This window comes from Gavialis gangeticus, unplaced genomic scaffold (genome assembly GCF_001723915.1).
Source record: "Gavialis gangeticus isolate Ggan-Ray unplaced genomic scaffold, GavGan_comp1, whole genome shotgun sequence".
In the NCBI taxonomy this organism is placed as follows: Eukaryota; Metazoa; Chordata; order Crocodylia; family Gavialidae; genus Gavialis; species Gavialis gangeticus.
In genome coordinates this window covers 13468285-13485985 of record NW_017728964.1, presented here as the reverse complement: position 1 = coordinate 13485985, position 17701 = coordinate 13468285, and the positions used below count along the sequence as shown (strand labels likewise).

At 44.5% G+C, this 17701-nt stretch overlaps 1 protein-coding gene across 3 annotated transcripts in view; it reads right to left on the bottom strand.

Annotated features, from left to right (window-relative positions):
* The window catches only part of ACOX1 (acyl-CoA oxidase 1), a 51799-nt gene that overhangs the window by 15977 nt on the left and 18121 nt on the right, over positions 1–17701 (bottom strand). Inside the window, exons 1-11 of one of the 3 annotated variants that reach the window (XM_019503179.1) lie at positions 13458–13536; positions 10992–11152; positions 9432–9539; positions 7502–7621; positions 6842–6957; positions 5416–5585; positions 4915–5077; positions 3269–3459; positions 2785–2964; positions 1789–1894; positions 1562–1705 (exon numbers count right to left, since the gene is read on the bottom strand). In XM_019503179.1, coding sequence (XP_019358724.1) covers positions 1562–1705; positions 1789–1894; positions 2785–2964; positions 3269–3459; positions 4915–5077; positions 5416–5585; positions 6842–6957; positions 7502–7621; positions 9432–9539; positions 10992–11106 — 1413 coding nt within the window. In that variant the 5' untranslated portion in view covers positions 11107–11152; positions 13458–13536. Of the gene's footprint in view, positions 1–1561; positions 1706–1788; positions 1895–2784; positions 2965–3268; positions 3460–4914; positions 5078–5415; positions 5586–6841; positions 6958–7501; positions 7622–9431; positions 9540–10991; positions 11153–13457; positions 13537–14301; positions 14463–17701 lie in introns of those variants that run through there. The other 2 variants (XM_019503172.1, XM_019503165.1) reach the window with 2 other exon arrangements.

Here is a 17701-nt window from a genome sequence, read left to right as displayed (position 1 = left end):
AAAAAGGATGTGGAGAAGCTTGAGAGAGTCCAGAGAAGAGCCATGCTCATGATCAGAGGTCAGGAAAACAGACCTTACGACGACAGGCTGAGAGCCATGGGGCTCTTTAGCCTGGAAAAGCGCAGGCTCAGGGGTGATCTGATGGCCACCTATAAGTTTATCAGGGGTGACCACCAGTATCTGGGGGAATGTTTGCTCACCAGAGCGCCCTAACGGATGACAAGGTTGAACGGTTACAAACTACTACAAGACCATTTCAGGCTGGACATAAGGAAGAATTTCTTTACCGTCCGAGCCCCCAAGGTCTGGAACAGCCTGCCATCGGAGGTGTTCAAACACCTACATTGAACACCTTCAAGAAAAAATTGGATGCTTATCTTGTTGGGATCCTATGACCCCAGCTGACTTCCTGCCTTCAGGCGGGGGGCTGGACTCCATGTTCTTCAGAGGTCCCTTGCAGCCCTAATGTCTATGAATCTTCAGCCTGCTCACCTTCCCTTCCCTAGGAAAAAGCTAGTTTTAACCCTTTCACAGCTACTGTCGGCAGTTCTTGGCTGCTTAGGAAAACTCTGAAACTGCAACTGCTATTAAAGGACTGGATGTCCATGGGCAGATCTGTGGCTTTGAAAAGTGCTAAAAAAGAAAGTCTGCAGCGTAGTGAAATAGGAAAGAGCCAGCATAACTAACAGAGGGCAAAACTGGCAGAGAAAGGATAGCTTGATCAATGGAACATAAAAAACACTGAAAAGGAGAGAGGGTCATTAACACCTGTGAAGAGTAATTAGCAGGAAGCAAAGAGATGATAAGGAGCCTGGAAGTCAACTAATTCCCTTTAACACTGCCTGAATAGAAATGCCATTGATGCTGCTGGGCAATTGGTTTTTCACTTTGGGTGGAGCAGGAAGAGTGCGATTGCACCATTACCCACCCTCCCCACTTTGATCTGCCCCTCCCCCCCCTCCATGCAGCTTCTGGAAGGAAGAAAAAAAGGCAGAGCAGCTGCAGCTATCTCACAGTGTCTAAATGCTTCTACGCTGGGCAGATCATCAGCTTCCCTACTTAAGACGTGTGCCCCAATTTCAGAAGGCTAACCTTTGGGAAAAAGATGTGTGGTGTATTCTTCAGCACTGTTGGGGCTGAAAGATACGGTAAAGGCTTAGGGCAGTTCACTTGGAAACTCTTACCAAGAGGCATGTAGAAGGCAAAAGGTTTGAAGACCACTTGGTGTTTATTTGTAAAATGGGGATTGCCCTCATTAGCCAGGGTCATGATGACACATGCATCTCTGCTGCTGTTGCCCTGATAGTACACACCCTTTCTTTGTCACTGATCTGAAAAACAAGATAGGCCTGAACAGATGCGTCTTCTACTTAACAGCCACCCATGTTTCTGGCATACGCCAAGGCCAAGCTACCTCCATCAGACCTTCCACCAGAACAGTTCTGCTACATGACTTCTAGGATTTAGCACTGGAGATCACAAGCTTGAGCACCTTTCTTTCGCATCTACAGGGCATGCGAATTCTCTCTTGTCATCTAAAAGGGTGGAGTGAGACACTGACCTGCAGGAAGTCCCCCGTGTGCTTACTGATTCCATGGAGAGCATACAGGAGACACAGACTAGTCATGATGGCACGAACAGCTGCATCACTTATCTCTGAGAGCTTTGCTGTGAAGAGCTTCACCACCACATAGTGACAGTGTGCCTGAAAAGAGGGATTCAGGGTTGGAAACAGTTGATGGTTGTTTGGATGCTCCCACAACATGCTTATTTGGGCATTTCACTGACCTCTGAAGCTCGCACCAGATCAACAGAGGTTCGGTTCCAGGCATCTTCCTTGCTCTCCCTACGGTTCAGCTCCCCTTGCAAGTTCTTTGCTGCAGCTTCTACAAGCCTGTTCCACAAAGGACAAGAAAGAGAAGCTGTCTGCATCAAGGCACCACATCCTTTGTGCTACGGAAGGTTAAATTCACAGAAGCCTGGAATTACTCAATCTCTTCCCTTAAATGAATGCAGCTCCAGAACTCGCACCCATCCTGCTGTAGGAAAGGTGCAATGACACAAAAGTAAGGAAAAAAGAATGTGTGCAACTGTTTGCATAGATACAGTCATGTATCACCCATGATTTTTTGCACCTCCTTAGTTACTGGACTTATACAGCTTACTGGGGATATTCAGTCCTAATATTAATTTTAGTGTTAGTAAATTTTAATATGGTTTAGATTTCAACTGAAAGAACTCAGAGCTCCTGCCAAAGACATCAAGGGGTACTTAGAATAACAGAATCTACAGAAAAGTAAGGCTGAAAGGGTCTTCAGGAGGTCATCTAGTCCAGCCCCCTGCTCAGATCAGAATCATTCCCATCTACATTATCCTAGACACGTGTTTAACTGCTCTTAAAAACTTCCAATGAGTGAGATGCCACAACCTCTCTAGGTAGCCTGTTCCATTACTTAAGCTACCCTCACAATGAAAAGGTTCATCTTAATATCTAACTTACATTTCCACTGCTGCAATTTAAAAGCCTTGCTCCTTGTCCTGTCCCATCCTAGCACACTTTGGTTGTGTTGACTGAAACATTAAGAATCCAAAAATGGGCTGAACTAGCAGGAAGCAACGTTTCTTAAAGACAGGCAGATGATGGACTGACAGAAAAGCTCTGCAGATCACAGATTGAGAACTGCTGCACCAACAGAACAGCATAGCTTTGTCATGTATCCCCTGACACATGCATTCAAGATAATTTTGCAAGGGCATAATCCAGTACATTGAACGTGAACTCACCTGGATGCCCGCACTTTATATGCTTCTACCAGGCTGGCTGGATCATTGATGTGCACGGTTGTGGGTCTAGCAGCCACTTGCTGTGGTTGGATGCGTTGCCCTGAGAGGTCATTAAGGTAGGATACCATTCCACTAACCAACTGGCCCGAACTAACCTGAGCATAACATTTGACCAGGAACCTGAAAGCATTGAAGAAAGAAGTAACTACATTGCATGATTTATTTGGAGAGAGAGAGAAGAGACATTCATTTCAGGATACAATCTACAGGGCTGCTAACAAACATGCAAGCAGGAGTCGCACACACTTGCTCTTCTAACAGAAGCCACAAAGACACATAAATAGAGATCTAATAGAAAGAATACTACAGGTCTGGTGATGGGGTGGAGGGGAGGGATAAGGTCTGTGCACCCATCTAACCCTATCTCCAGGACACACAGACTACTAACGACAAGGTGGAGAGATCTCGAAGGAAGTCAATTCACCTAGCTGTCTGCAGCATCATGACAGTGTTTTCTCCTTCGTAGGTACAGGATGGAGTGAAAGTGACATAGATATCAGGAAGGCCGCTGCAACGAGAGTAGCCATGCCCACCACATGCCATTCGACATTCCTCAATGCCAGCATTGGCTATCCATGAAGTGAACGCCTTCAGCCCCGCAGTCAGTGCATGGAGCTGACAGAGAGAAGCAGAATAAGTTAGTAGCTGCCGGTCGCATCTACTGTATTAACAAGTGGTTTCCCAGGATCCCATTCTTCATTTGTATTTCCTTTATTACCTCACAAACATACTTGCCTTCAGCTGAAGCTTGTGGAATAAATATTGTGTACTTTACACCATCTACCTGCTATGCATCAGCAAAGGAAAACAAACACTGAAAACCACAGAGCTGGAAGGGACCTCAGGACCCTGGCGCTTATACACGAGCACCAAGGCTGCTCTGATGTGCTGGAATTCCAGCAGGTTGGAGCAGACTTGATTAGTCGAGCCTGCTGGAGCACGGCAATTGAAATGCTTGAACAAGCTTTAGTTCAAGCGTCCTCTGCTGCCATTTTTAAGCGCAGGGACAGTGACACAGGAGACACGGAAGCACACCCTGAAGCAAGTGTAAAAGTGCCCCTAGAGTCCAGGATCATCCCTATCTAAACCATCCTAGACAAGTAATTTGTCTACTCTGTTCTCCAGAGCTTTGGAGAAGCTACAACTCACACAACTACCAAGCATAATGCCCAAAATAATCAAAAGCACTTTTTAACTTGTTACAGGTCAATTAGTGGAACAAGCGCACTATCAATGACTAAAAAAGTACTTCCTGTCCTTGCAGTGACAAAATAGACTTGCGTTCCAAGGAAGAGCACCATACTCTCTACTCCAGAGGAAAGCCCAAACCCCCAGAGTCCCTGCCAATCTGACCAGGGGTTAAATTCTTTACTGATCCCAAAAATGGCAATTGGTTATTCAATTATTGTTTACTTTGTGAGATAATTTTTGTTGAGCCCAATCATACCTGAAACCTTAGTGCTGGTAAGTACCAATTCAGTCATCCAGTTCATGCCTCTCTGTATGCACAACAGGATTCTTTACAGTATGTACCCAAATGCTCTGCCTAGTTAGGAAGACTAATTTAGAAAAGATTGGAGAGGCACTCTGATACACAATGGAAGAAAAAACAATGTATTTTTCCAGCTGAACCATTAAAAGTGACCTGGAAGTTGTTATATCTTACCGCCCAATTCCTTCCTAATTAAAGGTACCGCCCAACTCCTTCCTAATTAAAGGTGCTGTCCAATGCTAGTTAACTGGAAACATGGTACAGGCACTGCGGCAAGGGAACTGAAGTCAAGGCTCTTTCATGACTAACATTCTGGATGAGTCACTTGACTTCTGAGTGCTGGCTTTCTCACTGTAAAATGGGAATAATTCTGTTCATTTTTTTCAAGTACAGGGCAATATACAGATGGAACTGTAATGGTGTCTCCAGATAAGTCATCACCCTGGACTGAAAAGGACCCTAAAAAAGAATAAGCCTTTACTGCTTGTGCTAGAAGGCCTGGTCTACAAGATCACAGACCACGATAAACTTTATAAACAGTGTTAAACAATGCAATGATTTTCAAGCAGGATGAGTACCTCTGGCAGCTGGCTCAGGTCTCCCTCACTGATGTCTCCTGTAATGCGAAGATAGGTTTCTTTCATGTAAGCTCCAACAAAATGAAAGGCATATGCAGTTGCCAGGAGAGGAAAGAGTTTATACTGTTGAGTCTGATAATCCAAGATCTGGGGCTCTGGCTCCCTGTGGCAAAAGAGAGAAGAGTTTAATTGCCACAATTGTCAATTCTCATAAGAGGTTTGTTAGGAGTCCAGTAGAACTGCTGCTTCTAGTGGGAATACCTGCACGTATTACTGTGAAAGTAAAGACACGACTGAAAACAGAATGAGTTTGGAACCCAAGCATACTGGGAGGAAACGGGTTTTCTACTGAGAAGAGAGGTGGGTCTGTGCATTAATCAAGGTGTCCAGCAGAAGTGTCTGGCAGCTGGAAGCGTGTAGGAGCTAGGTACATGTGTGTGGGTCTGCTTCAGTCTCATAATTCAGAAGGTCCCCAACTTTCACTAAAGTCCTTACACTCACCCTGGCTTCAGCTCAGACTGGTGCCTCACTGCACTGTAACGAATAGCAATGGTGCAAGCCCTGGACAGGGAGCGAGCAGAGTCACCCACGATGATGGATCTGATGAATACCATGGTCCCGTAAGTCAGCTTGTCATTGAGGGGTTTCACATACGTACCATCCGGTTCAACCTAGAAAAAAAATACCGTGTTGATCCAAGACAATTCCTCCCTTGTAAAACTTTCAGTACTGCTAGTTTGGTGCAGAACAGAAGACATGTCAATTTAGCTACCAACTGGGAGTCCAACTTCAAGAATCTTGTAAAGAGCATGCAGTATCATAGACTGCATGCTTCCCTCGACCCAATTTCAAAAGTTTTCTGAAAAGACGAAAGCTGGAGAGAGCAACATTCATTTCACATGCCTTTCAGATTTTAATAAGGAGGGAGAGGGGGAGAACTAAGCCCAGATGTACTTGTAAATATAGTCAAACTCATTTCTACAGGTCTACATATTTTGGCATTTTTATTTATTCGTTTATGGTGAACCCGAGAAAAGACGCTTACAGTTTTAAGGTATCACTGATTATGTTGGCAATTATTCTGAGTCTATTGCAGCATGGGCTCAAATCTCATCAAGTCAAGCTATGGTCTTGTCAGTACTCATATCAGAAATTTGTCACGAAAACCAGGGTGTTGTAGCAAATGTTGCCAATGTGATGGGTGGCTCTCCTCTTAATTAGCCCTCAGGAGCATCCTAGAGGTATGGCTCAGCTTTATAAAAGTCACTCAAGACCTCACAGCATGTCTCCTGAAAGGTGGGGCTGCTAATTCCTATGACTGGCCATACTCTAACTTGGCTAGTTCCACCTGATCTCTATAGTCCCTCTACAAGTTCGTTTGGTGCTTATTATGCGTACATGGTGCAGTATCTAAACAACCGCCAGGTCCACCTCTATTGATCAATGTGACTGCATTTCATAGAGCAATGGGGGATAAAGTGCAGCTATGTTAGCGAGAAAACATACTGGAGTCCATTCTTAAGAACCATTGCATGCAAGCAGAAGGGGATTATTTAAAACAAGAAAAATTGCACAGGATACCAACTACCATTTACTAGTAAGATATCTTTAATGAACATTAGATAAAACTTTGGAAGACAAAAAAACATTTTTACTACTGGCCTCAACATACAGGGTTGGTAGGGCTTTAAAAGGTACCAGAACTAAAGGCTGCTATCATTTATTCCATGCACTATTCAATAGCAACACTGGCCAAAGGAGAAGAGTTGAATCAGGCAGATGCTTAAATTAAAGGAGACACATTTTGTTCTACACAGCAAAGTTGGTAGCTGTCACACAGGACCTTAAAGATGGGGAATGAAAAATAAGAGGATTCCTAGTGTTAGCGGGGACACTGTGGTTAGAGTTGGCTGATTAACCCCCTTACCTTGGCATACTTCATGAGCATGTTTTCCCGGGGGATACGGAAGTTATCCATTTTTAAGTAGCCATTATCCATTTCATCATAACCAAACTTTGGTCCGATGTCACCCACAGTAATACCTGCCCCAAACCAAACAATTTCCATTAGGAAAGGAGTCAGAATTAATAGACAGCCATGAGGCCCAACCCATCAGTAAACTGACATTGTAGATTTCTGGATGCTCCTGGTATTCTGATGGGAATGGCAGCTCAGGAGTAGACTTCACATGACCTTGGCTGGAAAGGCAAGGATGAAAACCAACTGGGATTTTTATAGTCCACATACAAGTCCACAATAAAGGGACTAGGGTAGCTCCATCCAAAACGAGGATGCAGGGAGCTGTCTCCACAGTATGTACAACCTGGGATTACGGAAACAAGATCAGACTGCATGCTAGCCTGGACTCTGGGGTCACCAAATCATAAGGTAGGAACCAAACGGCTTCCAAGACCACACAAGGCCTATCCATTCATATTTAGGAGCTCCTCATTGCACTGCTATCTGAATTCAGCCTGGATCATAAGCTATATACATTAGAAATAGTTGCCCAGCTCCGTGGTCAGACAGCAAATGACTCACTGTATCCTTATCCTCCCTGCACTCTCGCTCAACCCAGACTCTTACCTGGCAAGGGTTCATGGGTGCCCAATTGCCGAATGGGTACAATGAAGGCATGTAACCCTTTGCATTGCCCCTGAGTGTAGAGCTGAGCCAGGACTATGGCATGGTTTGAGGTCTTTCCGACTGCAAGAGGAGTGGGAGGCAAAAGAGAAAAAACATTTCAATATACAGAAACTCCCTTTCCCATACAGCAGCATCTAAGATGACATTTATTCTCCCATGCATTAAGAGAAACCTATCTGCAGTGCTAATTAAGGGTTTGATCTTAGAACTGGTTTACAAATAGGTCATTAACAGGGATCTGGGTCTTCCATTTCCAATGGAAAAACAGTAAACCACGGATTTTACCTCTTACCAGAGGCAAACGCAGATTTCTCATTTTACCCAAGATACCTGTGGATTTTGCAGTTTTGTAATGAGCTCTCTGCAGCCTGGCAGAGTTCTAGCCTGAAGGGGGCTGGGGGAGCAGGAAGAGGGTGGTTAGGCAGGCAGCGCCATGTGCATGTACATACACATAGCCCCAGGCAATCTGGAGAGCAGCTCCCACAGGTAAGTGGAGGGGTGGGAATTGAGGCCCCTGTAGTGAGGGAGAGAGGGAAGGAGTTGGGCAGTGCCTGGGGCTTGGGGCCCAGGACCCGGGGCCACAATGCACTGCCACAAGGCCCCGGCAAGGAGTGGTATGTGGCTGCAGGTGGCTCATCCAGGGGTCGCTGCCTGCTCCCCACTACTGCGCACACTCCCAGAGGACAGGGGGACCTGTGCCCTCCAGACCTATGCACAGGGTGCATGCTGTGCGCTTGTGCTCCCCACCCTGCTGCCCTCCCTCAGGCCTCCGCAGCCTGGCCTGCGCGACTAGGTGCTGCAGGAAACAGTGCAGCCATGCAGGAAGCTGCTTACCTACGAGCTCTACACTGCCCGTGTTCTGCGCACACAGCCCCACACCGTTACCTCCACTGCAGCCGTGCAGGCAGGAGACGCATTGCCAGGGCAGTGCAGAACTTACAGCAGCAGGCAGCTTCCTGCACAGTTCCACTGTTCCCTGAAGTGCCCGGTCGCACACGCCAGGCTGTGGAGGCCCTGGGGGAGGGCAGCAGGGTAGAAACCCACAGCAGGCAGCACACAACCCCTGCCCCATGCACATATGTGGGGAGCACGGGTCACCCTGCCCCCGGGGAGTGCATGACGTGGCAGGGGGCAGTCTCCTTTGCCCAAGCCCACAACAGGCAGGAAGCAGGGGGGAAGCTGGGCTCTGCTCTGCTGCAGCAGCTTCCGCCTCCTGCCAGGGGCAAGGGGCTGTGGACCCAGGTCCCTGGCCCTAAAGCCCTGGCAGCTGGGGTCCCCCTTGGGCAGGGCTGGGGGACCAGGAGCTTTTGGTCGAGGGAGTGAGGGGCACGAGCAGGGCTGGGGGGTTGTGTGGGGAGAGCGAGGGGTACCAGCAGCGCCAGGGGGCTGTGGGGAGTGAGGGGCACGAGCACAGCTGGAGGGTTGTGGGTGGGAGAAGTGAAGGGTAGGCTGGGGGGGACTGTCATTTTAATCATAGATTTTGGGTTTTTAAATTAAAGAATTTCCAATTTTTTTTTAATTTAATTTAATTTTTTTTTATCAGGGAAAACCAGGATCTCTGGTTATTAATGTCACTAGTAGCTGCATGTGGAGCATGCTGCAGGATAGTCTCAGGAACTATGTACAATGTTGCTGCTTTGGCAGGACTTCTACTGAAGCAAAAGAGAGTTCTGCCTAAGTCAGGAAAGTAGGCACTTCACCTATGAGCAAAGACTGTAGATGAACTTTGATACATCTCTTAGCTGGCTGACAGGTGATATAGATCGATGCGATGCAACATTTGTTATGTGGGTCTTGGATCACCACCACCTCCAGAAAGAACAGTTCCCCATTTAGTACCCAAGTTCAAATGCAGAGCACTTTCACTTACGTCCACCAGGCCACCACTTAATGGAAGTCACAGTGGGGCTGTTGAGAATGAATTCCTGGGTAGCTGGGTCATAGGTGGCAGTGGTCTCCAGGCCTCGGAGATGAGTTCCTGTAGGCATTTTGCAAATTTATTTTGACAGACATTAATCACAGCACAGAAAAAAGGAGAGAACAAGATAGCAAATCACTGAGCTCCAGTAGTGATGCAAGTTACATAACCCAAGTGGTGAAAGGAGACACTGTGCCACATAGTTACAACACAGCAAGTACACAGACTGGTCCTCCTATGGGAAGCGAATCTAATTCTCCAGAAACATACCAGTATTTCAGTGTTCCAAGCACCTCCAACCTGACACTGCCTGTCTTTTTTTGCAGCAGCAGGAACATGAGAATTTCAAATACTCCACAATATCCTTACCTGTTTTTACTGACACTGCAATCTGACTAAAACGAAGCCACATCCAATAAACAAATCACACACTGAGTACTGTTCTCATTACTTTATCCCTGGGGTGGGGAGGGGAAGCTGTATATTCCAGCTGATGGGAGCTGTTTCTTTCAAACAAAATCATTCATAGCCCCAAGTGAAAGCATGAGAGCACACCATGGCAGGCAGCTGTTAGATGGATAGAGACATTTCATCTAGTTAACAGTTCCATAATTACTTCCACTGTCACATTACAAAATCCTCATTTCGTACATCATTCACGCTAAAGGCTGCTGTTCCTATCAATGCTATTTTTCCATGCACAGGTATCCAATCAATCTAACAAGTCAGTCGTGCTCATCCAGCACCAGGACCTACTCAGGTGTTTCAGGCTGGCTGACTATTACAGAGCCAGTGACTCCACACACAGTATTTCCAAAGCTCGGAGATTTGTGGAGCACCTGCCATCCTTTCCAAAGACTGAAAGCAGCAATAAGGCAACCCTGACCATATAAAAGCCAACTCTGAGTGAGAAATGCATGGGTACAGAAGACCTTTCAATCTTTTGACTGAAAGAGTACACCAGAAGAAAAAGAAAAATAAGAAAAGGACTGATGGAAGTGTGGGTGGTGAACGTGAGTTACCCACCCGTTCTCTGATCTAGGAATCTATCCTAAGCGAAAGAAGAGTTGACTCATTCCTTTACTACCTCTTTTAAGTACTGTACAGCTCTGTACTCTTGCCTTCAAATTGAATGCCAAGAAGGGAAAGGTGTAAACCATTCTGGAAAGTTAGGTAGGTTTACAAATAAATGAGCTGCCATGTGCTGAAATCACCAGACCCACATAAAACAAGGTATTTTCATTAATCGGTCTCCATGGAAGAGGAGCAATCAAATACACCCAGATACCACAGTGAAGGGCACCATAAACCCCTAAACAGAAGGGCAAACACTGAGTGGTGTTATAGGTGTACATCTGAATCATTAACATTTCACTGTGAAGAAACAAATTCCCCCAGTCAAGACTGCATGTGAACAGACTCTGAATAGCATACACTATTTTCTCTGTGAGGAGAGAGATCCTCCATGCAGAAAGCCACCCGTGGTAATAGATTGGAGGGAATGTACTGTACCATGGCCCATCTCGGTCTGTGCATAAGTGCCTATGATCTCCAGGTTCCAGGCCGGCATGAAGAAGCGATCCTGTTGTTCCTGGGTTGCCTGGGTGAGGAGGGTAGGAAGGAACATGCCCAGGTGAAGATCCAGAGGCTCAGGCCGTCCATGATGAATAAAGCTGTGAAGAAATGCCGAGGTGGGGGGTGGCGTGAAAGGAACATTATGGGATGAAGGCAAGTGTGAGATTTAGAGTGTACAGTGAAAGGGGGGGGGGGAAGTCTTGTGTAAGAATTTAGCAAGCGTGTTTCAGGAAACCCACCAAAAGCACTTCTCAAGTCTTAGCATGAGAAGACTCTGCTTACTCGAAAAACCAGACATGCTGTAGCATGTTCTGTTTTAATGATAAGCAGGGCTGCAACTGCAACATGCCCCTTTTTGGTTTCAGCCACAGTTTACAGAGAGCAGCTTATGTCTTGGGAGTTGAGTTGGATGAAATCAGACTGGGGCTATTTTGGCACTGGATTACACGTTTTCATTACCCAAATGAGGTTTCAGGAAAAACCGAAACCTCTTTCCACCTGAAGACCCTCTGGTTTCAGTAGCATGAGTTATGCTTCCACTTAGATGATCTAAAAACTATGCCTAGCACTTCAGTGCCATACACATCCCATTTTTGAGTCCAGGATTAGGCTAGTATCTTATTTTATTGATGTAGCAGGTTTCTTTCCACAGAGGTCCAGTGAAGAGCTCCTCCTCCATCCCCCCAACTATTCATTTAAGTCTTTAGGAACCTTTTAAATAAACCAAGCAGTACTCTGCATGTGCAATCAGCCAAAACCATGAATAAACCACAGTTCTGAGACGAAAGCCAAGGTGTATCATTTTAGGGACCACCAGTACAAAGCCATCCCCCATGTTATAACAACATGGGCTTTTGCTTCATCTAGGTCATGCCAACTTCAGTCAGGTATTAATTGACCAGAAAACTTAACAAGAACCTGTTCAGGAAGCTGTAAGACTTTGGATACCAACAAATTAAAATGCATTAACACTAGTCTTGATAGCTCTGTCTACTTACAGAGAGCTATTTTTCTTTGATCTTCATAATGCCTAGCTATGGCAACCTATGTATTGAGCTCTCACAAAGCAATTCATCCACTTGGGATTTCTTGTGAGAAATTTCATGCAAGGGTATCTTAAAATAAGATTCTAACAGATCTTAAAAATAGCCAGAGAACAGAATTAGATCTCAAATATTTAAGACTGGCTATACTGCACAGTGGTTATCACAAAGCAATAAAGTAGACAAGATGTTGGTGTTGCAGAAAGAAGCATTGACCTTAAGGGTCTTCATTTGGTACCTCTAATTTTACAGCCTCAGATAATGCAGGCACCCTCTCACAAACCAGTTTTTGGTACAGTTAGAATATTTATTACGTCATATAGTTCCCTGAAAGAACAATGGTGTGAATCTGGATGGCTGACAGGGCACTAGAGCATTTTAGCAGATCTAATTGTACTTCAATGTATACTGGAATGCTCTTTTATATACTGTGCTTCCTTTACTTGGTTGATATGGAAACAACCATCTAAAAGATGCATTGACAGCACTATTTTCAAAAGTCCTATGCCTTATAGTAATCCAGAATTAATGATTAGTTACCATTAGAAACAGGTTTTTTGTTTTTTTTTTTTTAAGTGAATTAAGTGCTGGTGAAAGGTTCCGACTTGACAATCAAATACTGAATCTCCTATTCACCAATAGGTACAGCACGGGTGATGGCAATACAGTGTTTGCAACCACTCTTCCAACTGCCTCAACACCATGCTGGAGGAGACCTACTTTAGGGGAGAAATGAGAGTTTTGCTTTTGTTCCAGACTCACAACTCATCCCATATATAGTAGGACTTAAAAGAATGCTTATTATGAAATGGACTGAAACCAATTCACAAAACAGTCACTTAAGAGTAACTACCACCAATCTAGGGTAAGAGTGAAGCCAGTAACCTATAGCTTGAAGGGTCTTTTTCCAAGACAAACCACCCAACTTCAGCTAAAAGTCAAGCTTTAGAACAAAAATAAAAACAAACAAAAAGACCCCAAAAACATGGTAAGTGGAGTGTAGTAATTATTGATGCAGCTTGTGTGACATTAGAATAATTAATTACCCAACAACCTTAGCAAGAATTTCAAACAGCTATACATATTATTGATCAGGAATCATTCAACTTGGAAGGCACGCTTGCTGTAAGACACTACCACCTGTATTAGTTTCTGCATGATTTCTTCATCAATATATTCTGGTTAGTCACAGAGTACCGTGAAAATTACAAGCACAGCCATTACACCAAGCATGGAAGTAGGATAGGTTAAATGAACCATGGCAGGTATAAGAAAAGAAAAAAAAAATCCATCACTTCTGTAGGAGAAAGGGAATGAGTTCAGCAGCCATTCTTTCCACTGTGTCTTCTTGATTTCATACCTTCTTTTCTTCAGCTAGTAGTTTGCTTTAGAGCTGGAGCCAAAGTTTGCAGATGCAAAGAATTCTGTCAAGCAACTTTTCTTTGCATTTTTTTGTTTGGCAGCAGCTGCCAAACAGCTGAGGCCCAACCAGAGTTTGTTACCTGATCCAGGAAACAATATCACATTTTCCAAGTTTGAACTCCAACAACATAGACAGTGCTGTCACCAATTGCTCATTTACTGCAGCATTTCTTGCTGGGATGCGCACCATATGCAGTTCTAGGTCCTCTGTGGTGTGAGACGGCCCACAAGAATTCTCCTGATTCAGAATAAAGTCTTGTGTTTTGACAACGAAGTTGCAATGGAGATGCTTCGGAAACAAAGGGTGCTTGGGGCAAGGTGCCCCAACAACTTGATCTTTCATACAACCCTTCCCTGCAAGCTACAGTGTTTCTAAATAAGCTTTGCTTCCTTGTTTGGGCAGTCCATCACTGCACTAGCTAAGAACTCTGCAATGTCTGTGTCCTAAATTCAGGCAAAAATACAGTTACTGGCAGCTACTGGTACCATATTCAATATGTAAATCAAGTTCCTAAGGGGAAAAAAACAGGCTTATCTTAAAACAGAATCAACAATTAGGAGATCATTAGGTAGGCAGGAGGTGCTTCATGATCACTGAAATGGTAAGAGAGGCAGTCTCTTGCTTTCAGATAAAGCATCAGTGGGCATTAACAGGTTTGTGTTTTTTAAGTTACAGATTTATTTTAGTCTTGCACCCTTTGGATTTACTTATGGAGCATCACTGATTCGTTAACTGGAGTCACAGAACAGAGGTTACCGATCAGACCCCACAGGGAACTAACCATGCCCCATTTCGGTCTGGGCGTAGGTGCCAATTATCTGCAGTCCACAGGTGAGAGGTAGCCATTTCTCTCGTTGGTCCACAGTGCCCTGGTTCTTTATGGTGGGTATAAACATGCCGAAGTGGAGATTTAAAGGCCCAACAGAAGTGCCCAAGCACATGCTACAGGAGAGAAAGAGAGATCAAGGTCTTAGTTTTCTTTTACCTATGCCCCTGGAAGTGGTACGCAATAAACAGCTGCATCTCTCTTTACTGCTGATGGACTTTCGTTACAGACCAAGATCAAATCCCAGTCATGTTGAAATCCTGTGCAACGCTAATGGGAAAGGAACCAACATTGTTAGAATTATATATAGCTACATATAAGCTAAAAAGAGTGACAGTTGTGAGCCATGAGGATCCAGTCCCATCACTGAGTTTAGGTTCAGGAAGTGTAGCCATCATGATGAGGCTACTAGTTAGGATGACTTCTGGTACTGGGAAGGAAGCAGCTTTTTCCAGTGAACCATTCTTCTTTCAGAAATTATCTTTATCTTGCATCCACCAGCAGCAGGATTGTGAACTTTATCATTCCACTCGAGTCAACCACTCCTTCAGTGAAAGGTAAATGTTTGGGACAGACATCCTTCCGCAAAATGAAGCCTATTATTTCACTAAGCTGAAAGTGATAGAGAGGCATCTGGGTCTGGAGGGAAAGCAATATAGGTGTATTACTGCAAGGGTGAGACGCAAGAATAGAACTGCATCCTAACATACAGAATTCAAACACGACAAAAAGTTTTAGTTCACGAGTTATACAGCATGGAATATTTCACTTTCTCTTTGAGGCTCTAAAGGACCTAGATATACTGGCCCAAATATGTTCAGCTGATACCCCAAACCTGGAACGACCCGGATAAACAGATGCACAGCACTCTTTTGATCCATCAGTTGCAATGCCTAGAATTTAGATAGATACTTAGGATAAAACTAGGCTCTCTCCCCCGCTATAATGTACCTGCAATGGGAATACTCCTTGGACCCAGATATGCCCTTAACACAAGGGTGGGCAATTATTTTGGGTGGAGGGCCACTTATTGAGTCTTGGCAAGCCATTAAGGGCCACATGACAGGCAGCCAGGGGCAAATAATATTAATTTTCTAAATTTTTTAGGGGTTCCGCGGGCCAGATAGAACGGCCTGGTGGGTGGCATCTGGCCTGCGGGCCACATTTTGCCCACCCCTGCCTTAACAAATAGTAGTGAAGTCAGAGAGAGCTCATGGGAATACAGGCAGCCATACTGAGTCAGATCCCTGGTATTTAGAGCTTTTGGGTGCCTGTACACACCACAGGTTTTAATCCACATTAAATTTAATACGCTTATAAAATTTAAACTTGTTTATTTTGGAGCATCGCATCAGTGTTTGCACACACTAGGTTTTCTAACAAATTAAGCTTTGGAGTGTCATAGCTCTGTTTGCACACACTAGATTTTTGAACAAATTAAGCTCAGTCCGGGGGGGGGGGAGGCCCACCCACTCCATGCCCATTGCTCAGCTAGCAAACTGGACAAGTAAAAAAAAAGTGGAAGAAATTTAAAGTGAAAGCAATTCAAAGGGGTGAACTGCAAAAAAAGTCACAGTGCCATCTGGTGGACAAAGAGGCTCATTACACATCTTTGAGTGTCTGTGTGTTTGCACGCAATGAATTCATGGACACAATTATTTAATTCCTGGTGAACCAAACTAAACAATGTCCAAGGAGTTTTAGTTTAACGCACCCGAAAGACTTTTAAGGCATCTGGAAAACCTGCCTGTGCGAACAGTCACACAGTTGCAGCGCAAGAAAGGGCAAAAAACGTGGCATGTACAAAGGCACTTTCAGCGTGCCCTTACAGTGCAGCTCATCATCAGCACTCCACACTCACTCTCACTAGAATGAATGAGAGCAGGGCAGAAGGCTGATGTTTCAGAACTGGATCCCAGCACTATAACCAAGTCCCAGCATCATACAAAAGAGTGAAAAAGCACCTTACTACCAGCGATGCACAAACAAAAGCAACTTGTTTTTATTTGCCAAAAGAAGAGCAGAGCAGTGAAGGGAAGAATAGCAACGAGATGATGGACAGAAATCAAGATAAGGAGGCAGAAGAGAACGGACAAAGCAAACAAGGAATATTCAGGGTCTTCAATGTCCCTGGCTGGCCAAAAATTCCTTTTCTTTCTGACTGTGGTGAACAGGACCTCAAAAAGCCCTAACGCTATATATAAGCATACCATATTACATTACACAGGTGCATGCCAAGTTGAGCTATTAACCAATCTTTTTACCATTCACATACAACTACTTCTAGCTTGAAAACACTCCCACATGTCCCTACATTCAGGCCAAAGTAAAAGCTGACATCATTCAACTATTGGTACTGTCCTGAACAGAAAAAGCAAAACAGAAATGCCTAACTTTGTAAAGGCAAAATGATCCTCATTCTGAAACAAAGAATAGTGACTCATGTCAGAAACATTCAATAGTGTACAGCTGATGAGCTGAACCTCAGCCAAAAGACTGTCATGGGGTACAGGATGAACAAGGTACATGATCTTGGAGAAATGGAGTTGCAGTGAGTGATAACTCTGCTCTGGTATTAAAATTCATACCCAGCTGTAGTCATGGTGTGGGAAGTGATGCAGAATATAGCACCCCCCCCGTTTTTCCCTTTTAAGTCTCTTGAAGGGATTTTGTCTCTTTAGAGTCTTAATTTCACCTCCTTACCTGAACTCAAAACAGGTGAGCAACCATCTTAAACACCTGCATGTCAGACTTTCTGGTCCCCAAAGCATCCTTCAATGGACTGAAACTGCTTGAGTGGAGAATTCAGCTTTCATCCCCAAAGCACCAGCTCATTAAATACATGGCAGAGATGGCAGGGGCAATGGAAAGATAATACAGCATGCAAACTTATATTCACCTCATATAACATTCTGCAAGGGAGTAAACATCAGTTTGAAACCTGTGTCCCCAGTCCTATAAGAACTGGAATAGTTTTGAACTCCTACCTGATCTGTTTAACAACCAGATATCAATAAATACTATGTTGACTCCCTTGCAGAATGTTATAATAGATATTACACAGCTAGAAGGACATTTTCTGATTAGAAACAGAGTTACATGAAACGTATCTGAACCTTCTCTTGATCATGAGCACCATCACCATGCAACTCCACACAGGTTACTCATTAATTAACTGTGATCCATCTCAGGTCTGGGTGTAGGTGCCTGTTATCTGCCACTCTCAGGCAAGAGAAAGCCATTTCTCTAGCTGGGCAGCATTGCACTGGCTCTCCAAGGTGGGAATAAACATGGTGTAGCAAAAGCTAACTAACAGGCTCAACATGAAGACCTATACAAACGCTACAAGAGAAAA